The sequence below is a fragment of the Haliotis asinina genome, chromosome 9 (assembly GCF_037392515.1).
Source record: "Haliotis asinina isolate JCU_RB_2024 chromosome 9, JCU_Hal_asi_v2, whole genome shotgun sequence".
In the NCBI taxonomy this organism is placed as follows: Eukaryota; Metazoa; Mollusca; class Gastropoda; order Lepetellida; family Haliotidae; genus Haliotis; species Haliotis asinina.
This window is the reverse complement of record NC_090288.1, coordinates 23518913-23539685: the sequence shown is the minus strand read 5'-3', so window position 1 is coordinate 23539685 and position 20773 is coordinate 23518913. Positions and strand designations below refer to the sequence as shown.

The 20773-nt window shown below is 39.4% G+C and overlaps 1 protein-coding gene across 1 annotated transcript in view; it reads left to right on the top strand.

The window, feature by feature from the left end:
- LOC137296913 (ankyrin repeat domain-containing protein 26-like) overlaps positions 1–20773 on the top strand; it is a 523769-nt gene that overhangs the window by 328663 nt on the left and 174333 nt on the right. Inside the window, exon 34 of the mRNA XM_067828810.1 lies at positions 12986–13057. Coding sequence (XP_067684911.1) covers positions 12986–13057 — 72 coding nt within the window. The remainder of the gene's footprint in view (positions 1–12985; positions 13058–20773) is intronic.

Below are 20773 nucleotides of genomic sequence, written 5' to 3'. Positions count from 1 at the left end.
GGATAACACAAGAAGCTTATAGACACAACTGGTTGTCCTGATTCATCAGGAATCAATTGTCAACCCAGCTACCATGTTGATGCAGGTTTCTGCAGAGATCTGATATTGTGTTGTTTCAAACGGACATCCCGCCAGTTTGGCTGTTGCTAGGCATGGCATTATTTCTGTTTCTGTTGTAGCTGTTGGGACAGCCTCTGCTGCACAGTCGTCTGTGGGTGGCTGTAGTGGCATGCCTCTATTCTTGAAGGGAGGCCTCCCTTGAAAGGGTGCTTGAAAACTTCTGTCCCTGTCTTGTCTGAATGGAGGAGGATATGTGAATTGATTTTCGACTGACCTCCGCTTGTTGCGGTCTTTAGATACTTTATCCAGTTTCTTATAGAATGAATGACCAAACAGTTTCTTTGACGATAAATGCTTGGCGTTCTTTATCAGGAAACGTTGGGCCTTCTGGCTTTTCATTAATTTGGCCAGTATGTTGAGCCTCCTGTGGAAGACCGTCACCACATTTGCCTGCCCTAAAGGCACACAAATTTTTTCTATTAGTGCTAGAAAGTCATGAATTTCTAGGTGTTCCCTCCCACTTTTTCTCACATTTTCCATAGTGGCCCATATTTTCGATAGGGGCCCCATGACATTCATGATCCTCGACTGAAGCGCTTTACAGATGCTTCAGTGGGTTTGATAGGTGCACACTTGTCTTCTTCCGGCATGTCTTGCCATTCATCTTCCAATTTCTGGACTCAAAATCCTTCGGGAACTGGATTCCCCTCAAGAATTGAGGTTTCCCACCCCTCGTCCTTTTCATATGTATTGAACATTCTTGAGGCATATTCCACCATGTCATCCACAATGAATATGCTTGCCTTCGTAGATGACTGCCAAAAACGAACATAGTCATCCGCCATGTTGGATCTCGTGAACTCTTGTGTTTCTCAAGACTGATTTCTTTTTGACTATTTCTACACTAGAGTCTGAATTGCTGGTTAACACACTCAATGAATCAATGAATGAATCATCCGACTCGCTGGTCAATGGTATTGAAGCGGTCCTCACATACACACATTTTCTAGGGATCATGAACCCTTTCCAGTCGCGTTTTCTCTTATGACCATGGTCCGAAACTTCCCTGAAGAACCTGTCTGCCGTTATTTGTACAGAATTTTCAGGCCCCATTGCTAAAATGTTCTGCCTCTTGCCTAGAAGGTGGTGCCTCTTGACTGGTTGCGGGATTAGGGTTTCTTGCCATGTGGCTTTGCCCCTGTATTTCGCCATTTTGGCTGTGTGAGGTAGCCCGGCTGGGCTTGGACATGTTGATAGTTCCACTGATACCAAACCCTAATGGTACAACCAAACTTCTCAAAACTACACTAGCGTACTACGTACAAACAAAAACTAATACTGTACGGAAGAAAAACGAAGTAAGACAGTCGTTAAAACTAACAGCTCGATGAGTGTAAAATATGACTGTCGCAGGAACTACAGCCAGTTGATTCTGGCTGATGTATTTTATTCGTTAGATGATAAACCTGTGGACCACAACAACATACTATAGGTGTTGCCTGACATGGCGTGTGCTGGGCCCCTGACACATGTAGCTTTTCTAGAGAGCAGTCATATGATCTACCTCTGCAACACTTGCATGGGCTGTATGTGCCAAGGCCCAGGATGTGCCTGTCAGACCACAAGTAAGGTGGGCTGTCTATGCCAACATCAGTGAGTACTGAAAGTAAGGTGCAGTGTTAATGATAAAACATTTTAGCCTGTGACATGACTGTATATCTTTTGGAAGCCAGAGAAATGAGGATGAGATCTCGTATTCTCTCGCAAGATTACTTTGAAGGCTGCTAACTTCCGGAAGTTAGAGAAACATCATATTTAGACCTTATTTCAGTTTACTCATTTCGCATGCTATGCTTGCGTATAAAGTTTCCAATTTTACTTGGCCTTTGTTCCACATTATGTAATAGTGGGTCAGCTTATCAATGAGACACAATTTCATGAAAGTATTTTTCAGGTTGTCCGTGCCCTGTCAATGCGTGGTATACTGAGCGTTGACTGGGGAATTAGTTCGGTATTAGATGAAGAATATGTTAATGATGATGAAGGCATCATAGCTTAGTATGAACTTCTGTAGTTGCTTACACAAGACATGACAAATAAGTATACATGAATGAGGTGAGCTTCCAACATAGTCCTGCTCGCGGTTGTCACTCCACAGAGTCAAAATATCGGATTCCACACACCCAGGATATTTGTGAGCATACATATATATATTTATATACAGTTTTTAACAACAATGGACAGGCAAAGATTACAAATGGACAGATAGAGAAAAAATAGCTCTTCCTTCTACAGTTGATGTAATGACAGTCACAGCCAAGTAAAGACCATCACTGTCATATAGAGTAGTTAAAGGAAGTGACAAAGAGGAACAAGGTAGCTGACAAGACACTGTATGCTGTGGTAGTGATGAAAATTAAGAATGCAGAAGAACACATAAGTCCCATATGGCTTGGTTACATAGTTTAACACTATATTAGACACTATCACAGCCTAGTCTTGTAGGTTGATAAACCATGTGTACGAAAATTTTTCTTTTCAATAAGATTGAGAGAAATAGTTTAAAAGTCTAATTCTGTTAGGTTAATGTATTATTGTAGATATAGAAAGGAAAACACAGATTTTTAGAATAATGACCAGTATAATCTTTACTATACCCCGACATTACATGCCGGGGGAGATATAATCGATACCTTGTCCTTCTGTCCATCCGTCCGTATTCATTTTGTTGCTAGAGCAGAACTCAAAAACCATTCAATATTTTTTACCAAACTTATAGTCTCATATGATAATAATCTCAACCTGAAGTTGTGCCTTTTGTGATTTACAGATTTGGGGCATCTCTATTATCCCCTCCAGCCTCATCTGTCTGTCCGTCCATTCGTCTTCGTGCCTTTTGCTATTTACAGATATATGGCATTTATATTTTTCAGGAATATCATGAAAACAATTCAAACAGTCTTAAAAGAAAACATCAAGAAACTGTCAGATGATTTGTCCTTTCAAATATGTGCGGGCTGGGAATGGGGGGGATATGTCATCTTGTGATGACTCTTGTTGCAATTGCTAGAAGTGATTTTATTGGATAAAAGTTGGTGCTTTTTGGACGCAGTCTGCCAAAAGTTTCATCATTAGCAAAAGTCATGTATGTAAATATAGCAGGGTATGCTGTCTGCGGAGGTGACGTCCTGACTTAGTCCGCTTGCTGACGTGGTTAACATCTTTAGTCATGTGGACAAGGCATCCAACTTTGAATCAGGTCTGTCATTGGAATCGGAAATTTTGTGGCTGCTACATAACCAAAAATATTACAGGAATCGATATAGTCCTCATAAACAAAAACGTGTAGACAAAAGTTTTGGGTACGGCAATGCTAAAAGTCCATACTTGGCTCTTTGTCAGCTTTAAAGTGCACCTGTTGCCAATCATTTGGAAACACTTGTTTCAGTGAAAGATCAAAGGTACCAACAGTACTAATATGCTCTTTTTGCGTCATAATGCCTTTGCATCATTGCATCATTGCACCATTCTAGTCTGCCCCATCGTAATCAAACACTTTTGCATAATGGCCCAATGAAACCAATGTCATGGCCTGTGTCAGTTGCTATTGCTTCGTCCAGCCTGCTACACTAAAGTACTCAGTTGCATCCCGTTTCTTGGTTTGCAGCTGCATCGCACAGCTAACATCACTGGTGGAAACATTATGTTTGTTTTTCAATGGAGAGAATGTCTCATAGTTCAACTCAGTTTTCCAGAGAGACAGTAATGTTTGCAATGTTTACATTCCCACAATGCGATCATGGAATGTACTGTTTGTACTGATTTAAACTTATGTTGGTAGAAGAAATGTGACAGTCATATTGCCCCTTGTGGTTTACATTAATCACAGATATAATTAAAATAATTTGGAGAAGATTTTTAACCCAGTGTAAACCATCATCAAATTGTTTATCATCTGTTTTGTCACATCAAAGGAACAGTGCATCAGTTAGCCCTGTGTGAAGATTCTTAGTTTAGGTCACCAACACCGTTGTGTGTTTTCTGCCTTAGATTGATAAAAAATATCCTTAAAAAGTATTTGCCGTCTTAGAAAAGATATAAAGTTTGCTCTATCCCATTGTTTTTTGTAATAACGTATTGTAACTATTATAACATCAAAACACTCGCACTACTGTTCTTGTGCTTTAATTAATACAAACACATTCTGGAAGAGCAAACATTTTTTCCTGAACAAGTAGATCTTTGTACATCTGTACGTACCTGTACGTCATATAAGTATTGCCATACGTAATTGTTTTAGATTCGTATTCGCGGTTTACCGATATACCAGTATTACCATGCAAACCTATTGTCATGGAATTGGTGTTCGAACTTCACAATACTTTGCTCAATATTCTCTCCAGTCATAGATAACCTGTCCTCAAAATGCACAGTAAATTGTCATATTCTTAACATATATTTTTCTAACAATACAAGCATTTTTGTGATCCCCAACCCACTCTTAACCATTTTTTCAGTGCTGTCCCTTCCTATAACTAATAAAAATACCAAAAGGAGTAAATCAAATTTTGAATAGACAATAACCTTATTTTGAAATGTGTTTAGTAGGTTAATCACCCTTAAAGGGAAGTATTCAACTAAACTCTGTTAGGGCATTGCCCAAGCATAGTTTATTTAAGTAACTGCTGTAGTGAAAGTGGTTCACTCATTAACTCATTAAGGCCGAGAGCCGCGTATATGCGGCAAATTAATTAGCTTCTCACAGCGAGAGCGGCGTATTGGGGGTAATAAAAAGCACCTCTTATTCAGCGAGAGCCGCATATTGGGGGTTATAAAAAGCACCTCTCATTCAGCGAGAGCCGCGTATTGGGGGTTTTACATTTTAAATTCGTACTGTACCTATAATTTCAAATCAATTTAGCAGTAACGATCAAAGATTAGCCTTTCTTACGAGAGAGATTACTTTCTGTGTTAATCAGAAGAACTATTAATGTGTTTTGATAACAATTGCTTGCAATGTCGGGGGCTTATACAGGCAGATGAACACATCTCTGCGAGCAAAGGGATTATGAGATGTTGTTACAGGAGGTACGTGTTTGTTACTCGTCATTGAGAGTGAATACTAAGATAATATGTTTGCACATTGATTGAATTAACGGTGACAAAGTTACAAAACCTTCTTTTAGATTAAATCATTGATTCATTCGTTGTAATAGTTCATATAATGAATTGTAGACATAAATAGCAACACTGTATTACACGTGTAGATTTGAAATAAATCAAGTTACTAATTTAGACCTAATTCATTTGCGACTATTGATTTTTAATGCTGACAATAATACATAATCGAATATGAAGTGATAGCTCTTGCTATCTAGTCATAATATACATATATAGTACACATAAACCATACAAAGGTAACTGGGGTATTTTGTTCAAGCTGTTTCATGCTTATTTGAAATGTGATTTTTCAATGCACTTTACATAAGCATTGTGTAAGAAACGTTTGTATTTGATCTCTGTAATTATCTTATCCTGTCTAATGATCACGTGTATCAGATCCATTGTCAATAAAAGGAGGATAATATATCAGTTACAGAATTGATGTGTATAATCATTCAATCAGACAACACTAAATATATGAACACCTCTTTCAACCTGAAAATAACAGACTCTGGTCGAATCCATGTCCAGGTAAACTTTTGTCCCTTGACAAGTGTAAAACAAACTTATGTGCTGTTACATCATTGGACAACCTGTTTTGTGGAGTCACGCCCATTGCCAATCTTCTGATCCTCGTTTGCTTTCAAAACAAATATAAGTATGCCCATCTTCATAAATATTTGGGGAGATTCATCTACAAGTGTATACATCACAATAAATCAGGATCGTGTTACTTTTTTTAATTCTATAATACATGTACTTGAATTATGATATTTATTCGTAACAATGTACAGATTATATTGAAATGTTCAGCAAGCCATTATGTTTGATGTACAAGTGTGCGCAAAAAGTATACGCAAAAAGTATACGCAAATAAATTCTATCTCTACTCAATGATTGGATTGGGTTATCCGGGATAAAAATAATCGGATTGTAGTGCTTTGAGCGCTTCAAAAAAAAAAATAAGTGCTTGTTAGTCCCACGTGTACATTTTAGGCATCCTTACGATTATGAATGTTCACAATACACAAAGTTTGTCATGATAGCTAGAGTTGATAAAGCCGAAATCTAGCATATGGATTGGTCAACGATCTAACCAATAGTCAATCTGTATCCAAGCTGTCTAGTGACCGAACGTACTCTTCAGAAATTTAGCCCACGCCCCATCACCTGTCATTTCCAATGTGACAGGTATCTCATGACACGATTGGTCATAGATAACAAATCAGGGACTATATTGAACAGTTGAGATACAAAACGTCCTATTCGGGAACTTTGATGACGCCCATCCCATGACCTTTTGTCTTATGTATGTGCAAGGAATAGCATTATACAATATGTATGCATGTATGTTCGTGCGATAACATATATTTTCTGCGTTGAATTTAGATGAACCAAAGTGACAAACTGTGAATCTGTTCCATGTATGTCTCACACTAGCTTATTAGTACTTAGGGGAGACCGGGTCAAAGCACACCCCTTAACTTTGTAAGGCAATTGTGATTAACCATATATCATTAAGGAAGATTTTTAGATGCCTACGAGAGAAACGGGTTATCTATTTTTTAAGTAACCAGTTTATTTCCTTCACGTAACAAAAGTCTTTAGTTAAGAACGTAAAATGTGTGTTTCAAACATTGGTCACTTTGCCCCGCCTCCCGGGGCAAAGTACCCTTTAGTGTGCACTTTACCCCATGCTTTACATAATAAAGGAAAGCACGTGGTCAAAGAAACGTTTATTTGTATGGACCATATGAAATGATTGTTTCTAAACAAGGTGGGGCGGTGGGGTAGTCTAGTGGTTGAAGCGTTCGCTCGTCACGCCAAAGACCCGGGTTCGATTCCCCACATGTTTACTATGTGTGAGGCCCATTTTCTGGTGTCCCCCACCATGATATCGCTGGAATATTGCTAAAAGCAATGTAAAACCAAACTCACTCACTCAATCACTCTAAACAAGGAACATTTGTTTAAAACAGTCTGAACCTAAAACTGAACATGCAGATCACTGGGAGCTCCAGGCATGTCAAAGTAAATACAACATTTGCATAAGCACAAACATCTTCTTCACCACATTCTGCATGATACAATAGGTTACAGATAATGCATTCGAACCAGTCTTCATTGGCGGGGTCAGTGTACTTTTCGTTACAATGCAAACAAAATGTTTGTTTCTCCTGACCACTGTTGCCAAGTCACGAAATGCATTTTTCTAAACAAGGAACATTTGTCTAAAACAATCTGACCTTTAAATTGGACACATAAATAACTGGGAACTCCTGGCCTGTCAAAGCACTTAATCATTTACATAAATCACAAACATCTTCTTCATCACCACATTCAGCATGATGCCATAGCTTACAGCTGATGCATTTGAGCCAGTCTTCATTGGGTGGGTCAGTGTAAGTATCGTTACAATACAAACAACCACTGTTGTCAGTTGAACGAGGCTTCCTGTTCTTCTGTCTTTTTGCAGTCGTTCCTTTGGCATTAGAAGGTTTTCTCTTGGTGCTTTTGTCAGGTTGGCGTTCCTCTTCGTCAAGCCTTTCTTTAAAAGGTGAAGAGTTGGGCCATTTCAAACACTGATATTCTTTTTCCTGGATTCATCAGCATGCACCTGTCTGCTTCCTGGTGAATATTTGTCTTCAACGGGCCAAAGAAGGTGCAGTCCAATGGTTTAAGTCGATGGGTTGTGTGTGGCGGTAATACCAACATCGAAATCTGCTTGTCTCTGGCAAATGAGATTGCTTCTAGTGTTTTGTGGGAATTGTGACCATCAAGCAGTAGGAGACATGGCTTCTCACGTGTAGGTTGAACAAAGTCTTTGAAATGGCGTAACCAGTCAAGAAACAAATCCTGATTCATCCACCCATTTCCACTACATTTCGCCAGCGACCCAGCAGGAGCTCCCTTCGTCAGAGTTGGAGCAATTCTCTTACGTTGATATATCATCAATGGGGGTACGTATGTGCCAGCTGCATTGAAACAACATACTACAGTGATTGTTTTACCCCTTTCGCCACTTGTAATTTTGCCAACCTGCTTTTGACCTTTCTTCGCAAGAATATGTCCTGGCTTGTGGACCACCGTCATACCACTCTCATCCATATTCCATTGGGAACTCTCTTGAATTGAATGTTTAGTAATTTCACCTCTCGAGTCCATAAAACTTGTCTGCTGCTGGTTTGTTAAATCCAACTACACGTGTCAAGCTTGTAGGTTCTGGTTTCCTGATGGACAGCCAGTCTTCTCCGGCTTTTCTTTTGCTTTGGTTAAAGCAATGTTTTACGCCTTTGCTTTCTGCTAAATCAAAAACTGATTTCCGAATGTCTCTAGTATGCAGCCCGTAGAATTCGAACATTTGTTGCGTAGTAATAATGTGATTGACTAGTTCAAGTTCATACGCGTCATCTAATGTTGGTCTGTATCGCCTAAGTTTTGCGGATCCAGGTTCATTAACCAGACCTTTCAAATGGCGTGATAGTGTTCTCCTTGGAATATTGAAGTTCTTTGAAGCCGCAGAAATAGATGTTCCCTCTTTGACAGCAGCCATAGCTCGCTTCAGTGCATCTGCACCGTACCTACCCTGGTCAGTTTTCCTTTTGTAATTACGCACCATTATCTCTAAATATGCAGTTCATCTACATAGGCCTCTATCAATGAATACTCCTGACAGACGTATGGTTCCTTGAAGTCAACATACAGTGGTATGCGACGAAGGTACTTCTTGGCGAATGCAACTACTGACATAGGATCATCATCTTCCTTTGGTCTATTTTTATGGTCCATGAACACATCTAACATCACTTCTGTTGTCTTCAACCCAAAGCAGAGGTGGCATCGAATCAGACTGAAAAGTGAAAAGACAATACACCACTGTGTGCCATCGTCAGAGAAAAATAAATTTGATATTGCAACACTAAGACAATGTGTCTATGGTTTTCGTAATGTTTTCTTGTTGAAGTTATATCCAAAATTTCTCTTTTCAGTTTTTGGGTTGTGGGATTTCCCCCGCTAACTTCAAATACCAGGCCATCAACAAGCGTTGTTTCAGACTGAAAAATAAAGACTTTAAACTATGCTTCAACATCTTGAACAATTCCTTTATGTATTTACATCAATGTGTTAACGTGTTTTTAATTTAAAAAAACGACTTTTGTATGAAGTGTATGAAGTATGCATAAGGGGCAAAACGTGCCGGTACTAGTGCGTTTTGCCCCAAAGTATATGCCTTTTTGAAATGGAAATGAAATAAACGTGACAAGATAATACATGCGTGCAAACTGTAGAATTACAAGCTTTCACGTTGTATTTTCACTTAAAATGTTAAGTTTTAACCTTGTCAGTAACGAAGCCAATAGTCAGTTAGTGATATTTCTCATGATTCATACAGGAAAATGCTAAATTTCAAACTTTTTTTCCCGCGTACTGATTTTATGGTTGCTATTCATGACGTCGTCAGCTAACACAATGCATGACGTCATCTGTCATTGGTTGATAGCAGCGTATAGCTCCCTCTCCTGTTCATTCTAAAAATACACCATTTGGTCACTTTGCCCTGGATGCGCGCTTTGACCCGGTCTCCCTTACCTTAAAATATTCAGTATACACTAGCAACGTATCAGCGAAAACGCTTCTTTCATAGAAGATTATTAGGCATGTGCGTAAATTCTTCTTTACTGCCATTGACATAGATGTTTTGAACAATTAAACCTCACACAATGAGAGGGACAATTTGATTAAGTATGTCTCACATACAAACGTGTTAAGAACATACACATGTACACGACACCAAAAGTCTACAAGAGAAAGTGCAATAAAATTACGTAAAACATTACATATATGACATGTATTCACTCCTGCTTTCTTTCAAGATATACCTTTACAACACAATTAAACAATCAAGACTTGTTCGTATGACGAGACAGTTTCCTGTAATCTCCAAAACCTGTCAGGAATATCAGGCGTGAATTAGCCTTGCCACAGCCAGCCAGGCAATCAGCACAGGGCTCCAGGTGTTGAGCAGTGAAGTGGCTCTCGGGCTTAATGAGTTAACAGAGTAACAGTCACATCTCAATATGTAATGGAATTACTGAAAATAACACAACATTTTAGTTGACGTCATGGCATGTTTTATGCATTTTGTGATGTTGGAAAAAGATGACATTGGTTTGCTGATTAGTACATATCTCACCTAATTTCCCTTAATTGTTTAAAATGTCTTGGCTCAACAAAACAAAACATGGAACTACTTAGACATGATCTTTTTTTTTTTTTTAAACAGTTTTCATATAAATTTTGTTTGAGTTAGATATCCTGGCATCACAATGTGTTTTAATCGAATTTGAATTGATTGTATTATCAAAAACACTGATAATAAATCAGGAAACACTTTTGACAAACTTGCACCTGGTCAATCAATATTCATAATTGTTTTCTCTATAAAACAACACAAGCAAATTCAGTGAACAAGGCAATTCTTGTACATATATATGTGTGCCAATAAGTTTCATAAGATGTATAAATTATTTTCATTAATATTAGCAGTTTTACTCATAAGGTTGAATTAATCGCCCTTTTTTAGCCTGTTGATATGAAAGTGCAATACTAGTCGCAACATCACAGGAACTAAAGCGCATGTAGTTGTAATGGCTACATGTGATCTTCTAACACATGTGTAAAGGCTTAAAATATGGTATACTACACTAAATGTGTCAATTTCCTATGTAAATATTATTCAATCAAAACAATGATCAACACTTTTCAGTGAACAAAATCACATACTCTATGTCCATGTATGATGTGATTATGGACAAGGCTAAAGGTAGATACTGAAATTAGTTTCATGAAAAAATAGCTAAACAATACACAAAATATACATCATAATACTGAAAATGTAATCTGAATGATGGAGCGATTGTGTTTGCTCTTGTTCAACCAACCTTCACCTCAAAGAAATATGCCTGATATGTGCCACAACGTTGATGTGTGACATCACCACCATTTGATATCACTTCTCTCAAAATGGCGGCTTCGCTGGCAAGGGTACACAGGATTTTGCAGGGACTCTTCCCTTGATTCAGAGGTTGATTGTACATAAATGTGCGATGTAAGTAATAAGAATGATTCTGAGTATCCGTGTATTGTTACATGTTTCTGTTGTTTACCTCGTATATAACAGAAGAAGCCAGAAATTCTGATAAGTACCATTGTTGTTCTGTGTGATTATTGCATCAATCAAGGCGTCATGCTGCACAGAAACTTTCTTATGAAACGGTCTAACTAAATTGCAACACAGCGAGCGTTCAGGCAGCTGTTATGTAGGTCAAGCGTTGAGGATGAGGCTGGCAGGTATATGTACTCCAGTTAATCTCTGTGTGTGTCTGTGTCGTCATCATGACAACCAGCTTTTTATATACACAGTCACCGCTTTGTGAATATTCAAGCACATACAATCATCGCCATCAGCGTAGAATCTTCTGGTAGTCTCCCGGAAGTATGCACAATTAATCAAAACTTATAGTCAAAGGCGCTACCTTAAAACCTGCTTCCAAAGTACCAAAAGCACTGAACATTTATGATGCGAAATGTGACCTATAATAATTGTTACTTACTTAATAACACAATTTACACAATTTTGTCATTACATTTGCTGTGATACTCTTCCCCTACATATTCTAAATGTATTGAGCTATTGTAAACTGGATGTCAGAAAATTTTCGAAAATGCTGCATGGTGTTAAATCGGAATTTTGTCTTTATTTACATTTCAAACAAGGGCAGTCTTTTGAACACAGCATTCATTTTCATACCCATTATCTTTCATTTCATTTTACCTAGACAGTTGGCATTGGTGAGATGCAGCTTGTATGTGTTCCAGTTGCAAAAGTCAGTACTTTGTATGTAGGTCAGTTAGTCAGTCCATCATCATGTCACCACATGTTTTAGTTTGCCATCAGAGTGTCTAGAAGGAGCTTTTAGATTGGATAGGCCTTACTTTTCTCATCCTGGTGTTTGCTAGTAAGGGTAAACAGGATGAGTAGATTCTTGAGTACATTTTTCTTGGGTTTAGCTTTTTATGCACCTTTTTGTTTTTATCATAGTGCATTATGTTTACTGCAGAATTCAGTAGAGTTGGCATTAGTTGTAACACAGTGTATACCATTTGCAACACGTTGGTGCACATGGTTGTTTTGAGTAGTGAATCCTGTTTAATGCAGAATTTAGTCAAGCTGACACAGTTTATGATACTTGTTAGACAATTTTGTTTTGAGGTAGTTTCCTGCAAAATCTAGTCGAGCTGGCATCAGTTGTGACACTGAACGTTAGTGAAGACATTACCCCATTTCCCTGTTTTATAGCAGCATAATACCTTTACTGCAGAACCTATTCAAGTTGAAATCAGATGTGAGAAGTTCATATTAACACTTTTCTTTTTAATTTTTTGTGAATTTATGACAGTGCTCTAAACCTTATTTGTTCAGAATGTTGTGCAAACGTGAAGCATTATTATACTGAATAAGTGCTAGATTTATATCTTGATATCATAATAAATATACTTTGTTTAATGATGCTGTCTTGAATTGTTGTTCATCCTGCAACATAGAAAGAAAAGCACCTGGACCAGTAGAATGAGTTTGGCTATTAATGTCACCATTACATCTCATATGAAAAAAATACATGACGCAAAGTCCGCCATCATGCATGACAACCAGACATTGTCCTATGGCAGTGTCATTGTTTCATTGCTCTTATGTTGACAGGTTCGGAGCAGCCTCGAAGCACTATGTTCCAACCTTAAATCCACAAATGCCCATCTCGAGGACAAACTAGGGGTAAGTAAACATCTTGAGCTGTCATCTGTGCTTGTGTTTCTTTTTAAGTTCACCATAATTGAAGTATAGTCAGCCTATATCATGGCCAATTCATCCATGTTCCTTTTTTATGTGTACACATTTTCTCTTTTAACAATGAGAAGTGGTAACCTCTTATGCATGTTATTAACATTCATAACAGCGGAATTTTTAAGGTCAAAATCCAAATTCTTATCAGATTCTCAAGACATCAAATGGAATATTTGTGGCCACAGCACAGGCCACATACAACCCCAAACAAATGTGTCCCAGGGAATTTATTTTGGAAAAGGAAAGGTCTTGGTATTTTTTTATTTCCTACCAAATCTAATTTTACACACAATCAGTATCAGAAAAGACTTACTACATAATTGTATTGTGGTTAGGTCCTGCAGACCTTTGACAGGGGTTAGACATACCTCCACAACCCTTCACTCTCGAAGTTGCATGCAACTCTGGTATTTGGTACCTTAATGCTTGCCTACCTGTGGCATGAAGAGACTGGATGCCAGGGGACTTTGTGGAGGAAACTTGAATGGTTAAATGATGAAAAAGGGTGACTTCAGCAACATGCTGTGGAACGTATCAAGTAAGTTGAGGCACACAGGACATCTTGGTTATCCACTGCATCTGTTCCCATCACCAGTCATCTTGATCTGTTATTGCCACTGGACATTGATGGTCTCAAAGGACAGGGTGAGGTCGACCTTGGGCAACTCATCTTCACTTTGAGCAAAGTCACTGCACAAGTCTATCATCCTTCATCCATCATCATCATCCCACTCCCAGAAGTCCTGTGGCAACAGGCAAGTGGTGAAGTGACAGGTGTGGGTACACTGGTAGTCGTAGCTGCAACCCTGCACACAGGTGGCTTAAGCTTTAAGGGGCACAATCCATGGAAAGGATCAGCAGTGGACTGAGAGCTATCTGAGAGACTGAGCATCCCTCTTCAGGACCCCACTGCTCACCAACACGGCATGAGGAAGGGGTTGGAGAAGTGCCCTAAGCATTGCCTGATCCATGTCAATCTACCCAGCTTACCATGTCTTGAAGGGACCTGACACACATGTTCAACAAACAAGAAAACCAGTAAGGACAACACCTCTAAATTTGCCAATGGACTGTTCTCACACTTCTTGACAAGAGCAACTTGGATAGACCACAGAGACGCACTGCACTTATCGCAAGTGAACACTGTCAAATGCAACATCAACTTTTCTACCCTTCTTTTGGAGTTGATATGGACCTGAAGAGAGACTGAATCTGTCAGTTTGCAGTGAGAGCAAAGTTCACTGGCCAGCTAGCTTGACCACCAAAAGGAGTGAATGATTGACTAATGATGATGAAATTCCCACTCTCACATGGGAAGAACTTTGCCACTCATGTCAGAGCCTAATGCCCCTACCGTGACCAACCCAGACAAGATTAGTGATAAGTTCTAAGAAGATTTCAATGTCTTCAGTGCCACCATTCACAAAGCTCATTCTGTTTGGTTACTTCAACACAATATTAAACCTACTGCGCCACTTGGGAAGCAGCTGCAACAGCAACGGTCTAATATTCCACCAGACCTGTGCCGAGCATGACCTTCTGATCACTAACACAGACTTCCTCCTACTTTGTTTAATGATGCTGTCTTGAATTGTTGTTCATCCCAGACTGTTCTCATACTTCTTCACAAGAGCAACTTGGAGTGAGTGAGTGAGTTTAGTTTTACGTTGCACTTAGCAATATTCCAGCTATATGGCGACGGTCTGTAAATAATCGAGTCTGGACCAGACAATCCAGTGATCAACAACATGAGCATCGTTCTGCGCAATTGGGAACCGATGACATGTGTCAACCAAGTCAGCTAGTCTGACCACCCGATCCCGTTAGTCGCCTCTTAAGACAAGCATAGTCACCTTTTATGGCAAGCATGGGTTGCTGAAGGCCTATTCTACCCCGGGACCTTCACGGGTCAGAGCAACTTGGATAGACGACAGAGACGCACTGCACTTGTTGCAAGTGAACTTGTCAGGTGCAACATCAACAAGCTCATCCTCTTTGGCTCGTCAACACGATACTAGGCCATAACTGCGCCACTTGGGAAGCATAGAGATGGCAGCTGCAACAGCAATGGTCTACTACTCCTCCAGACCTGTGCCAAGCATGACCATCTGATCACTAACACAGCCTTCCCCCTACCCACCCGTAACATGACATGGATGCATCCTCACTCCAAGCGCTGGCATCTGGGTTGTGATGAGTGAACATGCTAAGGCACCAGGCTAGTGATCCAAGGTTGTCCCAGTTCAACCAGCTGTTAATGGGTACCTTGTTAGGATGAGAAATCCACAATAGCTTGGTGTGCCTAGCAGCTGCAAGAGTTATATACTCCCCAGGGAGAGATTGATATTACGATGTGGTGTTGAGATTGACATCCAGTGATCGAAGTAACAAGTACCAGCGCCTCAAGCATGCACTAGTGCATGGATATGTGCACTGTATAAATATCATATATCCTATCCTATCTCAGAAGACACAAAGACTGGTTTGACAAAAACTGTGCTGAGATCACACAGTTGCTGGAAAACAAGCACTGTGCCTACAAGGCCCACCTTGACCCAACATCACCAGCACAGAAAGATGCACTGAGAAACATGTGCAGCACCATCCAGCTTCAGCTATGTCAGATGCAGGACCCCTGGGTAAGAAACGAAGCTAAGTGGCAAAGCACCAGGCTCAGACTCAATCACAGATGACATCTACAAAGAGGGCAGCAGGATACTGACTGAGAAACTCCAACTCTTCCAAGTCATCTGGCAGCATGAGACACTTCTGCAAGACTTCAAGGTGGCCTGCATTATGCATCTATACAAGTGGAAAGGAAAATGCTAGGCCTGTGACAACAATCGTGAAATATCCCTGCTGTCAGTTATAGGCAAAGCTCTGGCTAGAATGCTAGTCAATCGGATTAATAACCACCTTGAGCAAGGTCTTCTACCAGAGAGCCAGTGTGGCTTCCGGAAACATTGCAGGACTATCGACATGGTGTTTGCTGTGAGGCTGCTTCAAGAGAATTGTCAAGAACAGAACACTTACCTGTACTCCACCTTTGTCAATCTGTCCAAGGCCTTTGACATTGGTAGTAGAGAAGGTCTGTGGAGAATCATGGAAAATTGTGTTTGCTCCAAAAAGATCATCGCCATCATACATCAGTTTCATGATGGCATGCTGGCTAAAGTACAAGACAACAGGGAGACCTGTGCACCATTCCCAGTCTCCAACAGAGTGAAACAAGGCTGTGTGCTTGCACCCGCCCTATTCAACCTCATGTTTTTGGAAATGGTGACAGACACCTTTAGAGACTTGGATGTAGGCATCAGCATCAGATATGGGTCATACAACAACAATGAGGCCAGCTCCATACCAGCCAAAACAAGTGCTGCCTTTGGCAGACTCCACCAGAATGTGTGGGACAGACGAGACATCAACGTGGAGACAAAATCAAGGTCTGCGTAGCCGGTATTGCTCACCACCTTGCTGTATGGATGAGAGTCATGGATTGTGTATCAAGGTCATGCCAGAAAGCTGAACACTTCCACACAAGTCTGAGGAAACCTCTTGGCATCAAATGGTAAGACAAGATCTCATACACAGAGGTGCTCATCCAAGCCAGTCTTTCCCAGCATCCACACCATCTTGATGCAGACCCAGCTACGCAGGGCAGGCGATGTAGTTCACATGCCAGACCATTGGCTTCTGTTCAGCAAAAAAACTGCATCATGAACTTCAGCATCAGCCAAAACTCGGAGCAAGCAGCTATGGACAAAGTGTGGCGACAGTGCAGAGATTGTTGTACAGATGATTGTGTCCTGGAAAGAGACTTGTGGGGAGATTACAAGCATAATGGTGTGGGATGCTGATGCTCTCAGTCACAAACTTAGCCCTATGGTTTTCTAGAATATTAGTCCTGGTAGAGGAAATGGTGTAACATCTGCCCACTCTGTTGATCAAGCACTGATATCCTTCGTTAAACCACATGCTGGTCATCTTGGAAACCATGTCTTCCAGCAGGACAACATGCGTACCCATACTGCCAGAGCAACTGGAGAATTTCTCCATCAATACAGGACTCTTCAATGGGGTGCCCTCAGTCCAGACTTAAACCCGATAAAACGTGTAGGACAAGGTTCAGAGGAGGTTCAATGATGTATGACCAACACCAACAACCTTAGCTGGACTCTCAGTGTATCACTGAGTCTGGGTGCAAGTTCCTATGGCCTTCATCAACTATCTCATCCACTCCACGTACAGACGATGCAACACTCTTGTCAACGCTCAAAGAGGCCATACATGTTACTGACTTTCAGATAACATGGACATCCAACCCATACACATGGACTTGGATAAATGACAAGGGGATGGGAGGGTGTCACTAGGTATTGTACACAAGACCTTTAAGATATGGGAACTAAGTAAGCCTCTTTAACTAGCCAATGAAACCAGGTTAGTAGAATTCATTTATCCACAGAAGGTGATGATACACAGTCTCATGATTTGGAGAGTGTCTCTAGATGTATTGAGGAGGTAAAAAAATAAACAGATTTCAAACTGAAAGTAGTGTCATAAACCAGACAAGATGTTATGGACTAGAAGTGTCTTTAAAAGACGGAAGACGCATCATATATGAACATCGATGATCAAGGATGATTAAAGACTAACAGGAAGTGATATCATTGGTTGTACTATGAACAATGTTATAAACCAAACGTGATCTTATGGACTGGAAGTGACGTTAAAAGATGGACGAGGCATCATAAATGAACATAAATGATCAGGAATGAATATTTACTAACAGGAAGTGATATGGACCTGAAGTGATGTCATTGGTTGTACTATGAACAATGTTATATAGTAAACTTACCTCTAGATTTAGGAGATAAACACCATGTGTTGACCTATTTCTGGGTGTTATTGAGTATTTGGAGCACGGGAATGCATTAGAATGTTGAATGTATCGCAACTTATTGTCTTTACCATATCCTCCAACTTCGTCAAGCATCAAGCTGTGGATATATACTGTTTGGTAGGAGTATGTTGCATCAGCCCACTTGAATAATACTATGCTGGGATTTAAGAACAGGGTTCATTTTCCTTCTTCACAGAATCAGGTCAGATGTATTTCACTTTTCACATTGTTCAAATGCAAGAGGAACGCCTCAGCGTTTCCAATCCCAATGAATGCTAAGAAAATATTTCTCACCCATATTCTCCCTCAACTGTTTGTAGCAAACAAGGTAACTATGACATTACTTTGCACAGGCCATGGGACTAGAGAGAAAAATTTTCATGGATTATCCAAATGAAGTTCTTTAGCATAAGCTGATATGCAAAGGAACTGGCAAACTGACCATGCATGTAAGCTAGATCCCATATTGACTATGTTTAAAGAATACCAGAATTCAGTTGTAATACCAACAGTAGGTAGAGGTATTTGGGGTGAAAACTGGAAACACCTCACATCAGTTGGCAACAAAAAAAGATCTTGTTACCCAGCCAGAATGCCATCAATTCCAAAGAAAGAAGGTCAAAGAAAACAGCAGTCTCTAAAGCCCGCAGGAATACTCAGAATTTTAAGATCAAACTTGACCTCATGGTAGCATACCTACATGTACCAGCTTATCTTATATCCAGAAAATACATCTGTCTGCCTTTGATATTTATCATCAAATTGGAAAACCTGTCATGATGCTAGTTAAATTCCATTTAAGATTTATAAATACCTTCTAATATGTATCTAATCTTTATTTTTGAGTGGTTTAAAGTGGTGTTGTACCAGGAAAGCTAAATTATATTTTTCAGATGTCCTGGGAAGGCTAAAATGTATAGTTCAGGTTTTCCTGGGAGAGCTAATTTGGGAAGTACTGACAAAACTAAAGAGTAGGTGCTTGGAAGCATAATCCATGTGCCTTCTGTTGTTGGCAATCTGTAGCCTGTTTTATATTGTATTGTCTAAATAGTGATATTAGTTTTAACTTTCCATGCTAGTTTTAATGCTAACTGTGATATTCTAGTTGTTTTACTGTCCTTTGTTGACAGGTTTTATAATAACATATAGTCCTTTTCATTGTTAAATGTTCTTGTCATGATATTGCTGATATATTGATAATTTTTCATTATCCATGTCGGGATCAGAGAGAGTTCTTTTCAAAACATAGTTATGATCTTCCCTTTTTTAGAAGTTCAAATTCTGTATTTTCATAAACCACCATCGGTGGTACCAGAGCAAATAAGACAAATATTAACAAATGCAGATAAATGTAAACATCTCAGCAGATGCGAGTTTATGCCAAAAGGACATGTTGACATGGATTCTTCTATTTAATGGGGCTCTGCCAAATTCGCCATAAACCATAAAGTTTGAGGTGGATCTTCTGAGACCACAACAAGATCATCAAGATCACTGAACGATCTTCATCAGGGACATCGCCTACACAGTTCACATGCCTGAACTTCTAAAATTGTCTTAAATTTGAAAACAGACTGGCAGAAATGTGATTTACGTCAGATAATGAGAATTTAACATCTAATTCAATAAAATGTATGATGAAGAATTCTCGTGAAAATGTGTAAAAAATATTATTTATATTTATTTTTTATCATATGCCAAAATGAAAGAGCGTCCATGTTAAACCTGATTCTTTGTAATTTGTCAGAGCCTTTGAGTCAGGAGCGCTGCGTTCATTCAGCCATAACATTGTATTGGAAGTACCGCAAGGCTATGCTCATTGAACGGAGAAGTGTTGCAGTTTTATCCTTGAGGCCATGAACCTTTAAAATCATAACATTCTTTATGTGCATATTCCATGATGTGAATCACTCCTGGACCTCAATTGTCATGTAAACTAGTCTGTTTCAACTGATCCTGGCATTGAAAGGCTGATCTGGCATGCTGTAGGTGTCATATTTTAACTTACACATTGTCATCATTGTTATTATTCCAGAAAAAACTCATGCTTTGCATGAGAAGTTTTCAAACACATTAATGTGCATCTAGTTGTTGATGTTAGAAAGAAATTAGGTTTTCTGCCAGGCACAGGCTAAGGAAAGGACAAAACTAACTATGGTTAGTTCACAGTAATGAGGAATTTTTAAGAAAGTAAGGATTTATGGCAGTAATGTAACACAGGTAGAATTTTATGAATAAGAAGCTATTGTTTGATGTGCAGGCTTTGTGATTTTAATACATGACACTTATCATGAATTTCAACTGTTAAGGGAAAAAAGATGATATTACCCATAAATATTCACATTGAAGTCTTTTCTTGAAGGGGCACTGATGCAGAGCAAATAATGTTTCTCGCCAGTGGTCTAATTACGAAACCAAACTGCAAATTGGTCAGCACTTGCTCCCTCAACCGTGATGGACAAAGGGACTGGGCTGCTGTCCACATCAGCAGAATTTCTTCACCATAAACAGTCAGGAGGATGGATGCCCATCATATACCATTATTGAAAAATATCCATGATATTCCTTGTCTGATTGTAACAAAATATCCCAGCTGGGTAATTTTTTCTCATGCTTGGATGGTATAGTGACTGATCCAATTTGATCCTATTTCTGTATTTTTTACCTTGATACTTAATTATGTTATGTGAAAATATAATGTCTACAGGCACATAGCAAGCCATTTGTTTCAGTCCGAAAGATTG